The sequence below is a fragment of the Nicotiana tabacum genome, chromosome 2 (assembly GCF_000715075.1).
Source record: "Nicotiana tabacum cultivar K326 chromosome 2, ASM71507v2, whole genome shotgun sequence".
Classification (NCBI taxonomy): domain Eukaryota; kingdom Viridiplantae; phylum Streptophyta; class Magnoliopsida; order Solanales; family Solanaceae; genus Nicotiana; species Nicotiana tabacum.
The window spans coordinates 78,315,886-78,338,673 of NC_134081.1; the positions used below are offsets into that span (position 1 = coordinate 78,315,886).

A 22,788-nucleotide genomic window follows, 5' to 3' on the forward strand; every position below is an offset into this window, starting at 1 on the left:
AGTTGTTGTGTGAACTAGGTGACTCATCCCAACGATGGATGGTGTGACAACCTTCTTAAGGGAATGAATCTGTTTTTGTATTTAGATAATAATAATAGTAGTAATGAATAAAAAGACCTAATAAAGTCATTCTCGAACAGTTAATCATACTTCAATTGGTACCAACACACTTAACTACGTGCTTATGGTTAAAGACAAGGTTTTGAAAGAAATAGCTCTAGTTAGTGACTTTGTGACTCTTGAGTTGACTTTGTTAATCATCGAGTGGTTTAGTTGGACCATAGTGATCTTTAAACGTGAATGTGGTCGTTGTAGGCTCTCGACTCTATCCTCTTTTACAATTTAGTTGCGTGAGGGGTGAGATGAATTGTTGCTAGTCCAAGTATCCGTGCGAAGGGTCTAGAACTTGTCTTGAATGTGTTTCAAGGCGAAATCCTAAGATTTTCTTGGTTTGAGAGGTGATTGTAGGCTTTCCTTGGCCCGTTTGAGTTTTCTATTGCCAACCAATGTCGTTATCCTTTGAGCCGCTAGCCTTTCTCATTTGATAACCATGTTATAAGCCTTTACCCATTTTGTCGTGATTCTCTCTTAGCACTCGGAGTTTCCTTAACACTCTTGTGAAACAAGCGGCTTAAAACATAAGTTTGGGGGAGAGACGAGGAATTTGAAAAAGGTATCAAGGCACAAAAAGAGAAAAGAAATGATCTCTATGAAATGAGAAGGCAAGAAAAGAAAAGAACAAAAAGAAAAATGCAAAACGTGGATAAGTGGAAGGGTTGATGGAATCAAAAAAGAGGTAATGATCCCTAGCATGAACAATCAAAAAAGGGAGAAAAAGAATGACATGAACAAGAAAGAGTGATGTTAAGTCTCTCTAGTCCCCAATGAAAAGAAAATGCCTCTAAGGATTGGTAATTGTGAGATGAGAAATGAAAATATGGAGTGCTTAAGGAAAGGTGTAACCACTTACCCATATGGTATCCTACCCTAATCCAAAAGCCTTCATTGTAACCCAAAAGGAGTCCTACTTGATTTCGAACCAAGTGAGTTTACATTAGTGGCGATCTACATGATGGGCAAGCCTATGGTACTTGAAGTCGTACTTGTGACATTCTCTTGTGAGAGACGAGTAAACCTTTCATGAATCTTAAGATTGAGTGCTAATTTCTTAAGTGATCTTGGCAAATGGAAATTAGAGGAGGAAGAGTTTGGAGTCCACCATGACCTACATGATAAAACAAGAATCCTTGATGAGTAAAGTCAATTCTTGAAGATCAAATGTCACATTAGAACTATATGTGCATGAATATTTAACTTGTCACCTTGTTGATAATGTATGAGTAGTGTGGGTAATTGTAAGTCCTAACTAGTGTGTGAATGGCTCACCTTTGGCTTGCTGAAATGACCCTTAACTCTAAAGAATTGGGAACTAATTTATTAGCTTGAGGACAAGCAAATACTTAAGTTTGGGGGAGTTGATAAGTATAGATTTTGACTACTTATTAACACCTATTTACTTTTATTTTAGTCTGAAAGTATTGATTTATGTTCTTGAAACTAATGAAAGTGTGCAAATTGCAAAAATATTAGAAATTTGAGCTCTCATGACGAAATCCGACTCAAAAAGGAGTGTTCCGACACACAAGGAAAGAAGGGCGCATAACTTAAGAAGTGTGGTCCGCAGAAGGATTTCTGCAGCCGCAGAAGAAAGTGCGGACCGCAGAATTCCACCTGCGGCCGCAGATCAAGCAAAAGAGCCCAGCAAAGTTTTAGCCAATATGCGGACCGCACATGAATTGTGCGGCTCCAGAACAAGGTGTGTACTGACAAATGATTCAAAATTTAGAGAGTGTGCAAAAGACCACGACCTGAAGCCTTGCTGAAGTGCAGACGCCGCAGAAGATGCTTTGTAGCCGCAATCCAGAATTATGCAGCTTCAGAATCCAAGACCTTGCTAGCTGAAGCAATCTGCGGACCGCACATGGAATTGTGCGGCCGCAAAACCTCCCGAGGGGCATTTTTGTCAGCGAATTTTGGGCCACTATTAATAGACGAGTTTCACATTTTTAGGTCAAGTTTCGAAGTTTGAGCTGTTGTAATCGTTATATTTTGCCATTTTAGTAATTTTGTGATTATTTTAGGTCTTAAACATCATATTTTATCATTCTAATCTTAGATTATGAGTTTAATTAGCATTTCTTCTTTGTTTTCTTCAAATTTCACCATGAGTAGCTAGATTCTTACTAGGGTTGTTACCCAACCCTAGTGTGTAAACTTTATGGGTATTTAATTTAATGCTTGTTTGTGATTGAGTGTTGATTATTTAGCTTAGTTTTTGCTTCAATTTTAGAATTAATGGTTGCAAACATTGATTATGCCTTTTTGACTTAGTTTCTACTTGAGAAAGAGGGACCTAGTCTAGGATAACTTGGCTAACAAGGAATTGGGCTAATTGAGGGTTTGATTAGCCTAATTAAAGGGTTCAAACTAGAGATAGTAAGAACCCGACTTGAGCTCATATCAACTATTTAGTTTGATACCCATTTGGGCTTGAGAAAGCCAAATTGGGCAAAATCACTCTTTGACCGAGAGGTATTGAGTGAGTAACATAGAGTTGAGAGCTATAATACACCCCAATCGATAAAATAAGTGTTAACGTATTTAACCCATTAGGTGAACACCTAGGTTATGGTCACATCCATAGGTTTTTTAACTATTTGAAAAAAATACCAAAAACAATCAGTTGCTTCTAGTTTCTTTTCTTAGCTTATAATTGCTTAAGTAAAATTAGAATTAGAAATCAAAATTTTTTGTTGGAAGTGCAATTAAGTTATTCCATTCGCTTTCGTCAAGTGTATACTCCTAACACCCATAGTAATTCCCTGCGAAAATCGACCCCGACCCTTGTTGAGTACTATTCTTCCAACGACCGTTTTCACTCACTATTGAGTGCGGATTGGACGTGGATCAGATGAGCAACGGTTTAAGTGTGGGGTATTGATGGTAGGCTAGAAACTCGTATTTTAATCGTAGTTTGCACTCCAAATATTGTATTTTACTTGTGTTTGAGCTTAAATATTAGTGTATTGCATTTATTGTGTGTTTTATGTCTTGCAGAAAGTGATTTCGAGCTATTAAGATAATTTAGAGCTAATTTGAACAAGTTGGAGCATTGAAGTCTGAGTAAAAACTCATGGAATTAAGTCGGGATCACGTTTGAGGTCGAGGACTAAGTCTGGATATCAAAAAGTGAGGGAAAAAAATTACTCTGAGAAAATTGCACTACTGCGTCGCGCCATGCGTAGCGGGGTGCAGGGTGCTAGTGCAAAATTTCTGCAGAGTGAAAAAATCAACTCTCTAAAAATCCTCACTAATGTGGCGCATGGCGCGTTGTGCCAATGTATTTCCGCGGTCCAATTGTCCCAATTCGGCTTGGAAAAGGTAATTTTGTCCGGGCTCGTTCCTACATGGTATAAATACATCAAAAACATAAATTTTAGAGGACTTTTGACCTACAGAAGATTGGAAGAGTATTGAAGACTCAAAGCACAAGGATTCATCATTTTTTCCTCAACTCAACACCCGAGTTTGGATTGAATTCTTGTTTTCTTATTATTCAACTTTATTTGTGATGATTTTTTCCATAAATATAGAGTATTTTATCTTAGGGTTTGACGGATATGTTGTTTTGATAAATATTTGTGGATTTTAACTCTAGTTTTTTGCTTGAATTCGTTTATGGAGTTTTGAATTGATTGCAACTTTATTCACTAGTTTATTTAATCGAAAGAGGAATATTTTGGTGATTATCTTTGCATTATTTTGTTTGGTTTAATTCAGTGGTTCTTTTAAGTAATCGAAAGAGCTTGTTGAATTGCTGATTAACTCAAGTTAGGAGAATATTCGAGAGACGTTTTCCTCAAGACTAATCCATTAACGCATGCTTGCATATGTTCACAGTGCTTATATTAGTTCATTTCGTAGAGTTAAGATTTAACCGAGAGATTAGTCTTGACTACACGTTTAAACTAATCATCAAGTGAATTCGTGAGAATCATTAGAACTTTAGAGTGAATTGAACTAGAGTTAGATCCCAAATAGCTATCTTGTACCTATCCTGTCACGACCTTTATTTCTCCCATTGATATTTCAGTGTGCTCAACTCTTGCCTTCTAGTGATCAATTGTTAATTATTTTAGTTTCATAGTTAATTTTAGTTATTAATCATCCCAACCAACGTGTTAATCATCCTGAATAGCGTTAAGCTAGAAATTACTTGAACATTGTTTAAATCCAATCCCTGTGGAGACGATAATTTTACTATACTATCTTTGGCTAGCAAGTATTAATTTCGTGTTGTGTTTTGCGCTCGTCAATGACAGATAAAACGCCTCGCCTTTTAAAACACTGATCCTACCCTGCATTGAGTTATTCTCATTCATCGTAAGTAAACAAAATGCTTACACCCTGATTTTCTTTTTTGGACATAGTTAACAGGAGAAGAAAAGTCTAATACACAATCATAAGCATTAGAAGTAGAAATCATGACACTTGAATTCAAATGGTATTTCTCAATTGTGCATTCTAATTTAAATCGAAGATGGCGATGTCCTTGCTGACCATATATCCCGTCTTGCTTGATGGAATACGTCTCAAAATTGGTTGTACTTCCTTTTTGTAAAATTATTTCAAAGGACAAGCTAGAACTTTGAATTTCTAATATGCAAAATGCAGATAATTTTATAGATCTCCAAATTAATATTCCAAAAGTTTTGTTCTCCTTTTAGTTTCATACACTATTAGGTTGGGGTTGCTTATACAAGTGACAAAGTAGGCAAGGACAACAAGCATGTTGGTGATTAGAAATGGATGACGAGGTAGCAACTTAGGTTGGGGATTACAAGTGGATAACAAGGTAAGGAATATATGTAAATCTAAGTCGCCACTTCCTGTTTCAAGAATTTTTTTAGAAAAATGAGGCAAATTGGGTGCTTGTTGTTCCAGCACAATAGCTTCTCCCAGAGATGCTAGTTCGAGTCCAGCTCATGAAAGAGTGCACGAGTATATGTCGGGATAACTTTTTATTCATTATTCATCCTCAAAATCGTCTAGTTCACAGCCATAAAAGACTTGGTACCTATTGTTAATAAACCTCAAGGGGGTTGCGATTGATTACAAGAGCTCGATCGATCAGACAGGGGAAGAGAGAAAGAAAGGTCAATCACCGAAAGGCCTCCACAGCTAGTATAGCACGTTATGGTAAACAAAATAAACAACAAGCATCAGTGGTCTAGTGGTAGGATAATACCCTGTCATGGGATAGACCTGGGTTCAATGCCAGGGTATAGCATCAGTGGTCACTGCAGTTGTCCGATTCCTGGACGATACATTAGTGCATCTGAGCTCTCCCAAATATTTTTTACTCGATAAGGATTCTTATCACGAGTGCATGAAGTTCAGTTGGGTGGTGGATATGTACACGAATAGCGCAAAAAAGCCATACCGACTGCAAAACAAACGCACTTTCTATTTGAAGCCTTTATATCCGCCTTTCAGACCAACAATATGTATCTTATTATCAATGTATTACACCTATCTAGGACTTATTGTAGTACCTAACCACCCCTAAGAGCGTTTGTTAATTCTTACATTTAGTTTCCAATGTTTCCATTATAAAATCATGAATCAGGTCTCTATTACATATATTATCTTGAATAATGTGCAAAATATTTTCACAAATATACAGGTGCAATATTTATGTAACTCATACTGTAACATTCTTATAAGTGTGGCATGTTGCTTAACCATCAATAGCTTAAGCATTCCAAGAATGAATCACAATAGTTGAAAGAGCCAGAGTTTATCAAGGATCTCTAAGATGAAGACAGTCTCATTCCTAATATGAAGTTCATCAAGGAAGGCTGGTTAACTCATAATGGAAAGGAGAGCGATACAGATAAAAAAGAGATACGATAAAGATTATCCAAAACAATTAAAAATGGAGGGAGATATGGTCTCAACTATGGAGATCCACAGAAGATGATATATGTTTCTACTTGTAGAACCTTGAACAGTAAGCAAGCCTTTTTACCAAGATGTGCAATTTAAGTCCTTCATAAAATCCATGGAATCTAGTAAAAAAATCGAGGATAAGCACATCAACCAAACATTACAACAAAATCGATCATCTTGGTGCCTTGGGGAAGTGCAACTTGATCAGTGTGGGTAGTTCAGTAAGCTCAACCTGGGGCTTACCCAACAAGATACTCTTTAACTTTTCATCGCAATTAACTAAGTTCTTGTTGTTTGGATCCTAAAAGCAGAACATCACAGAAAACTCACGTTAACGCAAAATCATATGCAGTTCTGTCTAAAACTGATCAAATGTATATTTCAAGCACATAGACGGGAGAAATATCTACAACAGCTTCCTACAGACCTATTAGAAATGTCTATAAATTGTATGCACCACATTAGTTTAGCACGCAGACAGCTGATGGACCACAACCACAGCCAAAAAAGTGAAATCATCTAAGAATCAAATTGGAAAAAATTTATGCAAAAACATGAGAAAAACTGAATGACTAAATGAAGGGAGAAATGAACAACTATTTCCTCTATGCATCAGGAAAAAATTGCTTGATAAAAAGAATATGTTTGCTGACGTACGAAATAGAGTAATCTTATACATAAGCCTAAGCCAATCACAGAAGTGATCGACTGTTATCTATACATGTTTGCGTTGGCTCCACAGTCCAGAGTAGACAAAGGTTAGCAATGCTCATTTACAGACACACTTAAACATATTTACCCATTAGTCTAATGTTGTTTGCTTAGCTAACGTTTAAGCAGCCGCCAGTCTCAGTGCTAGACTCTCACTCTATCTTACAAGAAATTTTCAGAACATCGTTTGAAAGAAAACCATGCCAATTATCAAACAAGCAGATACTAAACAACTAGAATATCATTTAATAATAAATATCGATAAATACAAGAAACTACTTCCTCTTACCTAATTTATATGGCAATAATTCCTTTTTTGAGATGTTCCAAAATGTTTCACACCATTCCATTTAACTTTCAACTTTCTAAAATTCAAATTAATTAAACTATTCAAACTTAAACTTTGATATGATGGTTTCTCTATCAAAACCAGGCAGGTCTACAGTTTCAATTACGGGTTTAGCAGGAATTTTTTTTTTAACTTTGGCTCAAATCATGTATTTGTGTTAAGAAATCACTTTTATGTATAAATAACCTATCCAAAACCCAATATTCAAAAAAGGTTGTATTCCGGTAAAATTCTGAATAGGCCTCTTATAAAAACCAACTTTTCAACCATTAATTTAACATTCTTCATCTATCAATAATGTTATATCGATAACATCTTAAACTTCAAAACAGTGTAATATAAAGTGGGACGGAAGAACAATCAAGCATGATATTCCCTCATTGATGTTAATACCTGGAGATTGTTTTCCTTGATGTAAGACCAGACACGTTTAAAACAACCTAAGCGAGAAGTCTGTGACTGACCCATGAATTCTCTAAGTGTTGAAGGGAGATTTACGAGGTCAATCAAATTGGCTAATTTCTTTGGGTTGTCTGTCATAGCCTTTTTCATCCGCTGTGGTAGCATCGTGTTAGCTTCTCGTTTCCCTGCAAGAAGAAACAAATAACAAAATAAAAGCTTTGCGGTTAGAGAGCTTGTGAATGAAATGCATAAGCATAATTGGATCCCATAAAAGGTAAGAGGAATTTCAACGAACACGTTGAGTTCAAAAAGTTAACTCTAAAACGAGAACTGCAAAACAGAAAAATAGACAAGTCAGGGTTGCAGATATAAGAAGGGAGAAAGGCCAGACCTAGGTGCTCATAGTTTCTGGAATGAGATTTACGAACTACGAGTAAAGGAGCTCGTCGTTATTGCGAATTCCTTTTCTGTTCTTTTATGGCCTGTGCAGGCTTAGAAAGTGTTAATTTTCCATCTTTGGAATAACCTCAACAAGCACCAGTGGTCTAGTGGTAGAATAGTACCCTGCCACGGTACAGACCCGGGTTCGATTCCCGGCTGGTGCATGAAGAGCCGTGATGATTTCTGGAGCTCCGAGCGGTGATAAGGGTCTCCGCAGTTGTCCGATTCTAGGATGATACTACAGCGTGTCTGAGCTCTTTTCTCTACCTTTTTCCATATTTACATACACTAATATTACTTACTCATAATTAAATAATGCACGCTTTTACCTTGATTTTTATTTAACCATGATAACCTATAGGTGTAAACACCACGTGCAAGTTTTTCCTATGTACTTTTCAGTGAACTTCTTGGTATTTCGGGCATCTCCTGTTCTGCCAGCCTCAGAGTCTAGTGCAGTTTCTTTTGCTTTTCTTGTAAGCCCTTCAGTTTGATTTAAAGAAAATAACAAGAGAAAAGAAAGAGACATGCTAACACAGAAATAAGTATCTTCCTGTATTCAAAATTCTGAGAATGTGTTATATAGTAACAAACAAAATTCAGGCAAATATAACTGCAAACTTTAACAGCACTAGGCCTCGTTAGTCATAAGGATTCCTGAAATTCTTGAGAAGTTCAGGGATGTCATAACCAAGCATATCGTCAACATCTTGTATCATCTTGGGCTTCAACTTCTCAAACCTATCAAAGCTATAACCACCAAGAACTTCCCTGAAGTGTTCGACATTTGGAAAATCCCCGGCAGGCAGATGGAATTCCCTTTGAACCTGTTTGGGACAAATTGGGCATTACCACACAATACTAGTGCTCAGTATAGACACTATAAACATTGTGAACATGTAAATGACAGTTCAGTGAATATGTAAATATGTGGGTGGATTTGAGAGAGTTAAACCTTTCCAAATTCATTTTCCAATTCATCAATGAGTCTCTGCTGTGTCTTGGCTTTGCCTATCATAGCAGGCATCTCCTTTCTGAGATGACCTATTATGTATGCATGTATCTTCGCAGCTCTGGCACGTTTTACAAATTCATTGATCTGTACACAATAAAAACCAGTCTTTTAGTCCTTGTTTAAAGAATAGGTTGAGCAGAGTATATGAGCAATATAAAGACTCAAAGTGAGATTGTGGATTTACGCGACGATCACAAGCCTTCTTTGGTATGTTTTTCAAGTCTGTAAGGAGATCATCTTGTTCCTTTTCAAAAAGTTCTTTCCCAAGTGGTCCTGTAGCAGCTTCATTCATTGGTTTGTCATTAAATGATCTGTGCAAGCGAAACATCACAATGCTAATGAAAAATATAAAACTCCAAATGGAAATGAAAATTTTATATATGCTCCATCTAAAACTAATGACTTGAAGACATTATCCGAAATGAACATGCATATTTTTATATTTAATTTGAAGTGTCCAGATTAAATCTGCACTTAAGCATTAGAGAGAGGAGTGACTGTGGGTTGGTACACTATATTAAACACATGATAGCATCTAGTAAGCAAATGTGACGTCTCATAGGTGAAAACTTTCAATTACTGAAAACCCAAGCGATTTATCTTAGACTTAGTATATGTTACCAAAAGTTTGACCCAACAGTGAGGCAGAGTTAGTTTACCACGTTCTGAATCCATCAGATAGCATTAATCGGTACAACTCAATTACATTTAGTTGGCCAAAATATGCCCATTCAAGTCAGTTATTGGATTAGCTGTAAAAATACAGAGATCATACCCTATGTAGACGCGAGCAACTTCAGGAGTATTTAGAACTTTCCCCAAAGACCACATCAATGCTCCATAAACCCTCATAAGCTGAAATTGAGATCAATTGATGAAATCACACCAGTAGCATAGTCCAGAAATCGGTGGAAAACATGAATGAAGGAAAAAAAAAATCTTTTGCCTTACTTGTTGAGTATCAACTTGGTCAGCCTTGTTCAAAACCACACGTATCTTATCATCATGGCCTCGAAGAGAAGCAATCACACGTTTGAACTCATCGCTTATATCAAGCTTGTGGGGATCAAACAAAAGAAGGATGAGATCGCACTTGGCAGCAAACCAGGACGTCACACCAGTAAAGTCATAGCTCCTTTGTGTTCTCTGCTTTTCCCCAGATAAAACTCCAGGAGTATCCACCAGAGTAATATGCTCCAACAACTTTTTTTAACATGAGAGAGAGGTTGTTTCAGGAAAAAAGGAGTTCAAAGTATTCTGAGTTTTGTTAAAGGTTGTTTCATTTTATACAACAACAACAACAACAACCCAGTGTAATCCCACAAGTGGGGTCTGGGGAGGGTATGATGTACGCAGCCTTACCCCTACACTGGAAGGGCAGAGAGACTGTTTCCAATAGACCCTCGGCTAAATAAAGGTTGTTTCATTTTATAGTATAAGTAAATTGATCCATAACTCACAGGATGCGGCATTTGAGAACACTCAAACTTTGACAAAAATGCAGTTCCGAAAGTTGTCAGACCGCTAAATGGCATATCTGCTTGAACAGCAATTGTATTTCCTGGAATACTTCTTTCATCCGGCCCGTTCTGTATCACACACAGTTGAAAGTGATCACAACATTTGAGAAAATTATTCCCAAGCATGTACCATATTGGTGAAACTATTGCGAAAAGCAGCAGAAATCTGAACTCCCACATGAAAAATAGAGACGTACATAGTAGACTATAAAAAGAAAAGAAAATTATAAACTGTGAAGTGTCTTCAAAGTGGACCTTATGTTGGGACACTTAAATGGAGGAAGACATTGAACTCTTGGCAGAGACAGGTATAGATTTCTTCTTTTCAGGACCATAATCCAAGCAGTAATGACTGACCAGAGTGGTCAGTAAGAGTAAAGAAAGGGCGAAAATACCAAGACAACCACAAATCAGTCAGTAAGAGTAAAGAAAGGCGAAAATACCATGACAACCACAAATCTATCTGTTGTAGGCTCCGGACCAATGTGAGCACCTATAGAAATAGAGGATGTGACAATGTAAACAAGAGCCTCTTAAGTACATAGACAAAAGACATACACAAGTAAAAAGGAGTATTAGCTAACCTGGATAACTGGTTTTGAGTAAATGTTTAATGAATGTGGTTTTGCCTGTGGAGTATTGACCCAAAAGCATGACCATCGGCTTGGCATCAAAATCACTATTCGCCTACAGCACATAACAAAAGCACTTCAGCTGTTTATCTATCACTATTTTCAAGTTTTCCCGTGTCAATAAGAAGGAAGCATACTTGAAGGGGAGGAAAAAGAGCAAGAAGTTATTTTCCAGCATCTTAAAGTAAGCAACACTGAAGGTGAAATGCACAACCTACCAACAATGGAGAGACAAAATCATTAAAGTGATATGCGACTTCTAGCGGCTTTAGCTTTTGGATGTACAACTTCTTCAGTCCATCAACTATTGATGTGACAGAGGTTAAAGAGACCTGTAGGCAGATGAAAAAAGTGAAGCATTAGGAGCAAACCAAGAACTAAGCATTAACATACCATGAAGTGCTGTAAGATGTGATCGGGGAATTTGGGATAGGAGAAGCTCATGCAATAATTTCTACCAACAGTCTACAAATAAAATCAAACAACTTCACACTAATGGAAAAGGACAAAGATACTTCTTGACAACATAGCTCGATAAGAAAACCCCACATAATGCAGAATTTAAATATGTTTTTTTTTCCTTTTTTGATAGGTATACATAATTTGAGTATGTTATTGGTAACTTACGAAAGTTGTATAGCAGTGAATAAGCAAAAAAATGCAAGATTTTGAGAGTGTGATTATTTAAAAAGAGTAACCACACTCACCTTCTTTGCAGATTTTGATGATGAAAACCAACTAGTTGCTGGTGCAGACGGGACAGGAGCACTGCCTGCTTCTCCATTCAAACAGTTAGAAGCAATCATACCATCTACCTCCCTTCCCCACGCCCCAAGACCATAAAGAAAGAAAAGATAGGATAAGTTCTTGTGTGCAATGAGGTAAAATACCATTCTGATCAGGTTCGCTTTTAGGCATGGGCTTCTTCTTCTGTTTAAAAAGATATAAATAAGGTTACAGTTCAGTCACTTCAGTGTTAAACGAAAAATAAGGTAGAAGGTGAATCTAGAATACTTACAGCAAGAAAGACATCCAGACCTTCCATTGCAGGGGGTAGCAAATTTTCAAAATCAACTGCAATGGATTTCAAATGTGTAAGATCAGTAAATGAGAAGAATGATGTAAGCTAAGGAAAGTCATACAACGCAGTACATTATAAATTAACAACATGAAACTACGCAAGTTACCATCAGCATTTAAAAGATCATTGGTTACTGCATGGCCAGCTTGCGCCAGAGAGACCAACTACACATCAAAAAGCAAAGAGAGATTTCTGCTTTAGATGGACTAGAATTAACAAAAAAATTGAAATGAGAGTGTAAGTAGTACCTGCATTGCAATAACAAATTCTATAAAACTGAGAAAACCTTGTCGCTTGGAATCTGCAATTGCCCACACCTTAGGAAAAGAAGGGAAATGAAACAAATTGTTGAAACACTTTTAAGCAGCAGAAAATGAATCGTCAAAACTGGGAGGAAACCGCAAACTTAAGAGGTCTATGTGATTCAGCACAAGCTACTAATATAAGGTCCGTACATAGGTCAAAATACGATTTATTGGCCACATATCTTTATGTGTTAACTAGCTAGATAATACGACTTCTCAAGCAAAACAAAATACCTTATTTAAGGATTTAGGCGCAAGGGAGCGAGGAGAGTTCAGTTTGCCCTTTGCTCAGATTTTTGTTTTGCCGTTTAAACTTAATTCTGCTTATCACTAGAAGTTATCTAAATACTTTAACTTTAACATCTGCCTCAATCTTATTCACATTAGCCCCGGGAAGATGATAGCAACCTGAATGTGATTATCAGTGAGCCAACTGACAATATTAACCTTTAAGAGAAGGCCTAAAACCTGAGGATTTCACAGCTGGCTCACGTCTTTCATCTTCTGCTTAACATTCTAGATCGTAGGTCATTTTCATGAGTTCTTTTGAGTGATAGGTTGGTCATTCTAATGCGTCGCAAAGATCAAGTTAGCAAGTCATCTATTGAATCGAAGAAGGAAACGAAAAGTGCCTTTACAAAAGGCGCACCTAGATTCCGAGAAGCTAATTAGTTGAGAACTTATCCTTTAATACATATACTAGAAAATGAAAGGCCTTAGACATACTTATTTTATGAAAAAAATGAATGATTGAAGATGTTCAAATGTGGCCTAGTGGTCAATGAACACTAGGTGATTTCTTTCCATCTGTCCAAGCCTTGGTGGATAGAGTTACCCGGTATTTGTGCTGATGAGAGGTAGCATGTGTCCTGTGAAATTAGTTGAGGTGTGCATAAGGTGGCCGGGAACCACCGTTAAAAGAAAAAACAGGCGTTCAAATGTATGTGATTTCTTCTATCAATTCAAACCTTGACAAAGTTACACGATACTTGCAGGTTGTTGGTGAGAGGTAGCAGGTACCTGGCGGAATAGTCTGAGGTGAGGGTTAGTTGACCTAAACACCACTCATATAAAAAATACTGCTATTCAAAACTGAAGATGATAACAGTACTGGGATAGCAAATATTCAAATTAAACATGATAAAAAACAGTTAACACCTAATTATTGAAGCATTCACAAACATAAAAGAAAAGAGACGAACCTGCTTGAGCTCAGGACGAGGCAAATTGGACATGGCAAAGAACTTTGTGGCATCTCCTCCAGTGAGACGTCCATCTCCATCTGTACCCAATAAATAAACCCCCATTGTGCCAAATTCATTTGTTTCTGCTCTTATTTGAATGACACAGAGGGGAAAAAAGGTAGCATTTTACCTGAATCCGCGAAATTGAACCATTCTTGATAGATCTTCTCATGCTCTTTGGAACATCGATTAATGGGACTTGTATCAAACTCCATTTCTTAAATGATCTCTTCTTCTTTTCCTTTTGAAATGCAGAGAACTGAACAAATAAATTCTCCAAGATCTACCTTTTGTATTATTCCTCGACTATTGAAAATGATGTACTCATAACACGGATCACTTTCCCACTATTAATTTACGTACTAAGCTACTGCTACAAATTACTCAAAGTGTCTGTTTATATATCAAAAGCCCATTGGGCCATCAGGACAGAAGCCATTTTCTCACTTAACGATGCCTTAATTATCGTCAAATGGTTCTATGCTCTTAATTAGTTCCTTATTACGCAACCTAAACAACGTCCCTTCTAAACACTTCAAGATTTACGGTGGATTATACTTGCCCTATCAGCATTATTGATATATATAACTACTTCAAGAGAACAATAAAATTGCCTATACCTAATTTTTTGGATTAGCGACGATAAGAATCCGTATCTTCCATTTGTTTTCCTAATAATGGATTGATTATTTTATGTATAATATAATATGAGATTGAGATGAGATTAAACATACCAGCATAACATGAATAGTACATACTCGTATAACCGACTCTAACTTATTTAAAACTAAAGCATAATTATTCATGTTGCTTTATTTCGATCTCAAGAGATAAGACGTCTTAATAAACTGTTTGAAAGTTTGGTTGGCTTCATTTAAATACTCCCTTCATTCCATTTCACGTGAACACAAAAACGTTTGAAACTTGTGAATTTGTGTGGTTATATCACTTTTAGAATTTATAATCTTAAATATATTTATGATATTTTTATGATTATAAAATTATATCATTTAAGGATTAAACGAAAATGTTAAATTGTTTTCAAATCTTAAAAATGAGTTTTTCTCTTGAAACAGATTATAAAGGGATCAGTGTGGCATAAAATACAACAGAGGGAGTCAGCTGCAATGCAACTTGTCAATCACTTTCTCGAATGGACGAGCTACCTTTTATTGTTAGAAGAATTAATGTAAAAATAGCATGAGTTAGTCAATTTTTGGATTGATAATTTAAAAATAGCTAGTGTTTGTAAAGTCATTGAAAAATAGTCATCATTTTGCTGTAACACGGACCGGTCCAGCATAATATACTGGAGATTGGTGCACCTGTGTATGAACTTTCAGCATATTATGCTGGAACTCCAACATTCGGAAAGTTCCAGCATAATATACTAGAGATTGAAGCACATGTGTATGAACTTCCAGCATATTATGCTGGAACTCCAGTATAATATGCTGAAGTTCCAGACAAATATACTGGAACTCCAGTATATTATGCTGGAATATTTTCCGGATTTTGAACAGTGTTTTTGTTCAGATTTATCTTTACATGAAAAGTGGCTAAATTTCGATTACTTTTGAAACTGTGACCATTTTTCAGTTACCACTTGTAAAACTGACTATTTTTGAATTTCTCCCAGAGTTAATTAACGGAAAATATAGGCGCTAGAGCCGTCAATATGGGTTTGGCCCATTGGTCTAGACCAGCCTAATTCGTGATTTAGCAGGGTTGAGCTAGAATTTTTGGAGCCCATTTAAAACGAGGCTTTTAAGCCCGACCCGAGTAAGTCCGCGGCCCGTGAGACTTGACTGAGGTCGGGCCGGGCCGTGGGCCTAATAAAAATATTTATTTAAAATATATAAAATATAAAAAGTATACTGCCTCTAGCACTGGAAAGTCAGAATTAGATTTTTACTTAGAGGAACTAAAGCTTGATCTTGAGAAGTTTCAAGAGATGGATATTGTCATGTATTGGAAAGACCATTCTAGAAAATATCCCGATCTTTCAGCGATGGCGCGTGATGTACTTAGTATTTCCTACTACCACTGTCGCATTAGAATCAACACTTATCATTGTTGGGCGTGTTCTGACAAAGTACAGAAATTGCATCCATCATGAAAATGTCCAAACACTTGTTACTACACGAAATTGGCTACACGATTTTTCCCAAACTGGTAATATTTTTTTTATGTGAATTGAATATTATTAGTTTTTAAAATTTAATTATTCTTAATATTTAACTAATTAATATTGCATATGAATTGTGGACGTAAATGAAAATAAAGATGTTAAGACAACCTTATCATAAGCGGATTCAAATGTGCTTGATGAAGATGATGTGTTGGATATCCCATAAGCGTCATGGACGTTCTCTTGAATAACTTTTTTTGAGTTTTGACTTTTAGTGTATGAAATATAATCTTGTCTTTTACCTTTTTATTGTTTATTGTGATATATTGGAAAAATATAAAAAGTTATTAAGTTTTGCGAAATTTTTTCAATAAGATATTTTTTAACTTTTAAATATTTATCTTTTTTTTAGGTTAGAACTAAAAGAAAAAATATAAAATTACATTTTAAAAAATGATGGGCCGGCCCATGGGGACCCGTGGCCCACATAGGACTGGGGTGAGCTGACCATTATAAGGCCCATCAAAATGGTGGGCTAGCCCGCCCCTCAATTTCTAAAACCCACTTGAGCTGTGTTGGGCTAACCTGGCCCAGCCCATATTGACAGCTCTAATAGCCGCTCTTAAAATAATAGTCGAAATATATATATTTTTTGTATATATACGTTATGTATGTTATATACAAAAATTATTCCAATTTTCTTACAAATTGCTGAAGTTCCAACATAATATGCTGGAAGTTTATACGCAGGAGCTTCATAATCGAGCATATTATGCTGGAACTTTTCGTGTTTCAGCAAAATAGTGACTATTTTTCAATGACTTTATAAATACTGACTATTTTTCAATTATCAATCCGAAAACTGACTAGCCCATGCTATTTTCGCAACACGGAGGGATGGGAAGGATTTACACAAATGTTCCTTTTAGGCCACTATTTAGATTTTGTCCTCATTGTAAAAAGTGTGCAAATATAGCTCTTGGGAAATTATCCCTTCCGGACAACATTAGCTCGGTTTTAATGTTTGCCCCTATAATTTTGTTTGCCTGCAAAACATTAAATTGTGTACTAACGTTTGCAATAAATTACGAAATTTTATTTATACTGTGGCCTAACATTTTTTATAAGATTTTCAGTTTGATTAAAAGGATCTTTAGACCGTGATCTAAAAGGATCATCAATTGCAAGAGAAATAATAAAAAGAAGATTATTTTAACAAAAAGGGACAAATGGCAAAAATTTCGCCGTAAAAAACAAGAGCATGAGAAAAAAAAACATGTAAATTACATCATCTTTCATCTTATAGATCCAGTACAAAGAGCAACATTATCTGAGAGGAGGAACGGGGAGGATCCAGATCGCCAATAACACAAGGAAATAATACGATTACCATACAAAATTGAATAAACAAATAACTCTATACATGCTCGCTCTCAACGGATATGTTAACACTCTAAAACAATGCTACATTCCACATGTTATACTTTAGACAATAGCACAGGTAAATAACAAAAGCCCCTTTCAATTCTGTATCCAAAGATTCAAGAAATGCCAATAGTTTTCCCAAGCAACCAGAGCACCAGCGCGAGTTCTATACCAAAAATGGTGTGAAGATAACTTCTGTCCAGCATAAAGCCATATAGAGTAACTCCTGCTCTATTGTTCTCAAAATATGTCACTGCACCACAAGCGACAAATCAAATCATCGTTAGTTGATTCGAACAATACAATATTACAGAATTTTACTAGTACTACAGCATATTTCAAAGGAAGAAATAAGTAGTGTTATTAAAATTTATCACTTCGTCACTTAAAGAAATGAAGCAATGAGAAGCGAAGTATGTGTTTCAGTGACACAGAAAGTGATTCCATCAAGAATAGATTCGATTGCTTCTTTGAATCTCAACTTTGATGAGTTGGACTAATAGCGACAAAAATGGTGTGAAGATAGCAATTAGTTTTTGAAAGGTAAGCTCGAATTCTCGACCTCAGGATAACTCAAGGTGTGAAGATAGCAATTTAATTTTAGTTGGACTAAAGATATTTGATATTTTTAATTTCCAGTAAGTTGCGCGCTTCAGCCCAAGAAGCGTGCGGTTCGTCTCTTTTTCACTTCAAGTCCAACGGACCTTGGTTTTGCACTTTCTGCTTTCAGGGTTTCAGGATTTGAAAAAAAAAAAAACGAAGTGAAAGCAGCATACCTAGTGCCTGCCTTTTCTGGAATGAAATAGTGCTATAGGCATAAGAGGGAACAAATTGTGTATTGTCAAGCTCATCTTCTTCATCTCCAACATCGTCAGCATCGGATGATCCTTGAGAACTCACAGGGAAAACTTGGTTGCTGGCTATTTGAGAAATTGGAGGAGTTTCACCCTCAACTGAATCAAAAGAGTCTATTGTTGCACACACATGCCACTTGGCTGCTAAGCATGTAACAGCTTGTGCTTTATGAGTAATCCTGACTGCACTTCTCAACAGTATCAAAAGCCCAGCAAGAAGGCTGACAGAACACAGCTGCATATCAAGAAGAAGAAGATGTTTATTTCAAGACACGAGTACCGGTAATAATCCAGGAACAAAAAGGCAAAAAGACCAAGGCTCTCGTGTTAGAAATTTGATATGAAGTAAAAGAAAAATAAAGAAACAAAAGACGGCTTGAGGCTTGATATTATCGCTTTCTCAAAAGAAGAGTGATTGTCCGACTTTTCAGATAACAGACAATGCTCTACTAGGATACAACAAGCCTGTTACCAGTTGGCTTGAAAAGTATCTGATTTGAAGTGCAATACTGACGAATTGTAGCTACTCAGAATAGACATCTCCTTTCGAATTTAACTTTCAGAAATAACAAGAACAGTAATTAGTATTATTATTACTATTACTACGTTAAATACAAGAAGTCTTCCTAACTTTTATATCTCTGAGAAATATGATGACAGAGTCAAGAGGAAATTGAAGCAGTTAGCAGTTAAACTTCCGATTGTCTGATCGGCAGATTATGGCGCTGCATAGCCAAAATCTGGCTATGTAGCGCCATTTGTTGGTTGACTGCATCGCCGCATAGCTGAATATTGGCGCTGCATAGCCAAAATCTGGCTATGTAGCGCCATTTGTTGGTTGACTTCATCGCCGCATAGCTGAATATTGGCCCTGCAGTACCTTTTACCGGAACATAACTGTCGCAAGACATTACTCTTGAAAGCTCATTACATGACTCTTCATCGGTATAACAAACTGCACACCATTGACCATCCCACACCAGAGGATTAAAAATTGTACATAGTTATAAATTTAGTATATTTGCTCTGTTGTTAGAAATGCTTGGACAGTGAAGTACAGCATTAATTACTGCATACTATCAAGAAAAATATGCGATCAAGGACCAAGTGCAACAGTAAGTCACATTCATTGACTTAGTTTATCAAAGAGGCATCAAGCAAAGAAATGCAAGGAATTTCTTTGAAATAATTAGAAAATGAAACACAAGATCCTACATTTGACAAACAAATAGGGAGCTGATGAGAAGCCATACCGCAAGTTCACCACTCTTGTAGATATGAAGATCAGAACTTGATCTTGTGCTCATGAAAAGGGAGGCAAATTGACTCGCTGTGATGAATACCAATGCCAACACGATAAACCTACGATACCTATGGCTAATGATCCGCAAGTGCCTCCTGATTCTAAGGTGCTCTCTCAACACTGACTCAACATCAGAATCCACATGGAAGACCTGAGCAAAATCTTGTAACCGAAGAATCTGAAGGTAACAGATCAAGCGGAAAAGGACACACACTAGGAAGAACACGGTCGTCCTATAGAGCCAGGAGCTCAGCTCCAGAATGCACGCGACGGTGTCACTCACAATGACATTACCTAAGAAAGGGATTTGGGTTCCACCTGAACTGTACCACCAAATCTTATATATGCTTTCAGCAGCAAAACATGGCAGCACAAAAATGAATAGGATCTTCAATGATCTCTGCATACCAAGAAAACGGTCATTGTTACGTCATGTTGTTCAATCTATAATTTCACACCAATTGCAAGCTAGAAACCATATGGTGATTAACATATCAATAAATAGGCGCCATTAGTGAATAGCAGTTCCGTTTTGCTTTGTTTTATTAGTGGATAAGGATTTGGAAGCTCGTTTTTGCACCCCAAGTGTATGGCCTAGTGGCCAATGAAGTGGATGAGAACCATGAGGTGTCAGGTTCAAATCCCAGCGAAGGCAAAAAACACTAGGTGATTTCTTTCCATCTATCCAAGCCTTGGTGAATAGAGTTACTTGGTACATGTTGCTGGTGGGAGGTGGTAGTTATCTTGTGGAATTAGTCGAGCTGCGCAAGCTGGCCCGGACACCACGATTATTAAAAAAAAATATAATAAGGATTTGGAATAACTGATTTGTGGATTATTATGATAGATTTCTTTTAAAAAATGAATAGGATCGCAGCGGTGAAGATATTAACTTTCAAAAAAGAGGCACCAAAACACTCGTTTATTCACCAGTTGTAGAACTACAACAATAACAATGATTGACTAGTATAATCAGTTATGCCATCAGCAAATGTTTGTACTTTTCTTTTAGGAAAAATAAAACTGTAGAGATTTGTCCTTTTTACTATAAATTTATTCTAGAAGAAAGTTATCATTGTGAGACCTCTTAGTTACACAATCATATGGAGCGTTTACATCACATCAATTCAGTCGCATCCAATAGCATCATCTGTTTCCTTATAATACTAGAAGCGAAAAATTTAAAGCCACAGAAAAAAGAAGAGATTTAGAAAAAGAGATCACATCAATCACTAGTGGGTAGATATTTGGGGTAAAAATTCAATCTATAGTTAAGTAAGTTAAACTAAAATAGGGAAACAGGGGATCCCTCTGCGTTTTAGACAGTCCAATCATCAAACATATGCCAAAACAGAATGTCAAAATCTGTCATTTTGTTACTAAATTCAGAAAATAAAAGATTGTATAGAAAGATCAGCAAATTTTAACTGAAATTGAGCACACAAAAATTTAAGTGAGAGAATAAGAAAGAGAAAACGCACATGGAGTTGTTGCATGTATCCTTTTCTGACGGTCTCACTCTCATCACAAAGCTTATCAAGGAACAAGAACCTACGAAGCCCAAATTTCTTAACGAACCCAGAAAGACATATGAAGGAGAGAGCAGCAACGCCACTGAGAGACAACTGAACAACGTTGTCATAAGGCCGATCGTGAGTGGCATCGCAGTCGGCACAAGCCAAAAGGAAATGGGAGAGACAAGGGACAACAATTGTAAACACTATGAAAACAAACCAAGAAAGACAAGTAGACCAAGTATCAGATTGATCTACACACATCCACTTTAGCCATCTCCTAAAACTGCGCAATTCATCGTACGCATGCGATTTGCTACGGTTATATGCTATGTTTTTGGGCAGTAAAGATTGGCTTTGGCTTTGGGTTTGGGTTGCGTCTCCCATTGATGAAAATTGGAGAGAGATTTATTACAGAGCTAGCACCGGAATTGGCGGGTCTGGTCAGACGCTTGAGGATGTTTTATGGAGTTGAAGAGAAATTAAAGGTTTATATAGGGGGTCCGAAATGGTGGGTTACACTTGATGTTGAGATACACAACACTACAGCTGAGACTAATTTTGGAAACTAGCGAGAAATCTGAAATGATTGATCCTGATTCAGCCACTATAGATGCTTTGTTGCGGTTTCCAACAGTTTTTGTGTCGACATTGACTTATTTTTTTTGTTTTGTGTCAAGTTTTAAATAGAGAGACACGGATAGTGTGAATTTATAGAGGCGAATTTAACTTGCTTGGAGTTAAAAGTTTTGTTTTTACTATTACTGTTTTTCCGCTTCTAGTATTTAAATGTGGTTGTTGAATAAAATCCTCTTTCAAATGTATTTTGTGAGTCTTTTAGAGTTTAGACGTCACAATTACTATTTTTTAGTAGAAAATATAAATGTTTATTAGCTTATTGTAGGGTAAAATCCTTGGAAGGTGTATATAATGTAAAATTATTTATGACTTATGTTTCATGATATAAGTATATCTTGGTGGCTACTCCATGGACAAGCTTTTTTTTCTTATTAAATTATTATTATGTGGCCCCACAACCACTAAGTATTAGCAAACTTCAAAGTTTCATTTCGAGACAAAGCCCAAAATCATACATTATCTTTGGCTTTAGATTCAAAGTCATACATATTCTTTCACATGGAGCACTAATAGTCCATTTACTTTAACAAAATGGTGCATTTTTAGTCATAACACTGAGAAAAAGCCCAAAAACATACATTATCTTTGGCTTTAGACTCAAAGTCATACATATTCTTCCACATGGAGCACTAATAGTCCATTTACTTTAACAAAGTGGTGCACTTTTAGTCATAACACTAAACACATTTTAATTTTTAACAAAAATCTAAGATCTAACAAAATATATTGTTCCATTTATTTTCTTGTTTACCAAAAGAAATAAAGATGACAGATTTATCTAGATAGCAAATAGTAAATATACATAGAATTTATTTACTATTTATCTATTTACTATACGTAAAATATACATTTTACTAAGAAATGTTAAACACCGTTAATTTTTATTTGCAATGATTTTTATCTAGATAACCTCAAATGTTATCTAGATTTTTTATTATATACATAATATATTTATTTTTATTTTATGTATATTTACTATACGTTGACTCCCTTAAAATAAAAAAATCTAATAAATATATATTTATTTTATGTCAACGTATAGTAAATATTATGTATATAATAAAAAATCTAGATAACATTTGAGGTTATCTAGATAAAAATTATTGCAAATAAAAATTAACGGTGTTTAACATTTCTTAGTAAAATATATATTTTACGTATAGTAAATAGATAAATAGTAAATAAATTCTATGTATATTTACTATTTGCT

The 22,788-nt window shown here is 36.0% G+C and overlaps 3 protein-coding genes and 1 non-coding gene across 6 annotated transcripts; 1 reads left to right on the forward strand and 3 right to left on the reverse strand.

Annotated features, from left to right (window-relative positions):
- Positions 1-5,859: 5,859 nt before the first annotated feature.
- On the reverse strand, positions 5,860-7,843 carry LOC107761532 (upstream activation factor subunit spp27). The gene is made up of 3 exons (XM_075234899.1): positions 7,770-7,843; positions 7,466-7,659; positions 5,860-6,313 (listed from the first exon to the last, which is right to left on the reverse strand). Exons 2-3 carry the CDS (start codon positions 7,637-7,639, stop codon positions 6,185-6,187), a joined length of 303 nt encoding a protein of 100 aa, XP_075091000.1. The 5' UTR covers positions 7,640-7,659; positions 7,770-7,843; the 3' UTR covers positions 5,860-6,184.
- Positions 7,844-8,008: 165 nt separating this feature from the next.
- TRNAG-GCC (transfer RNA glycine (anticodon GCC)) lies at positions 8,009-8,079 on the forward strand. The gene has a single exon. It is a non-coding gene; the product is annotated as a tRNA-Gly (tRNA).
- A 367-nt stretch (positions 8,080-8,446) lies between these two features.
- LOC107761527 (EH domain-containing protein 1-like) lies at positions 8,447-14,178 on the reverse strand. Of its 3 annotated transcripts, XM_016579752.2 has the most exons (17): positions 13,843-14,178; positions 13,671-13,750; positions 13,437-13,488; positions 12,412-12,480; positions 12,270-12,327; positions 12,101-12,156; positions 11,973-12,012; positions 11,790-11,854; positions 11,301-11,414; positions 11,035-11,137; positions 10,894-10,943; positions 10,391-10,519; positions 9,882-10,133; positions 9,706-9,785; positions 9,115-9,241; positions 8,871-9,014; positions 8,447-8,742 (listed from the first exon to the last, which is right to left on the reverse strand). In XM_016579752.2, exons 1-17 carry the CDS (start codon positions 13,882-13,884, stop codon positions 8,557-8,559), a joined length of 1,647 nt encoding a protein of 548 aa, XP_016435238.1. In that variant the 5' UTR covers positions 13,885-14,178; the 3' UTR covers positions 8,447-8,556. The 3 variants fall into 3 exon arrangements, with proteins under 3 accessions (XP_016435238.1, XP_016435240.1, XP_075090988.1); XM_016579754.2 differs by lacking the exon at positions 13,437-13,488 and having other exon boundaries at positions 13,843-14,175; XM_075234887.1 differs by lacking the exon at positions 13,437-13,488 and having other exon boundaries at positions 12,412-12,464; positions 13,843-14,169.
- Positions 14,179-17,105: 2,927 nt separating this feature from the next.
- Positions 17,106-21,550, reverse strand: LOC107761533 (uncharacterized). Its single transcript, XM_016579762.2, has 4 exons — positions 20,907-21,550; positions 19,376-19,825; positions 18,045-18,357; positions 17,106-17,521 (listed from the first exon to the last, which is right to left on the reverse strand). The coding sequence occupies exons 1-4, from the start codon at positions 21,324-21,326 to the stop codon at positions 17,385-17,387; spliced, it is 1,320 nt and encodes a 439-aa protein (XP_016435248.1). The 5' UTR covers positions 21,327-21,550; the 3' UTR covers positions 17,106-17,384.
- Between the last annotated feature and the right edge of the window lie 1,238 nt (positions 21,551-22,788).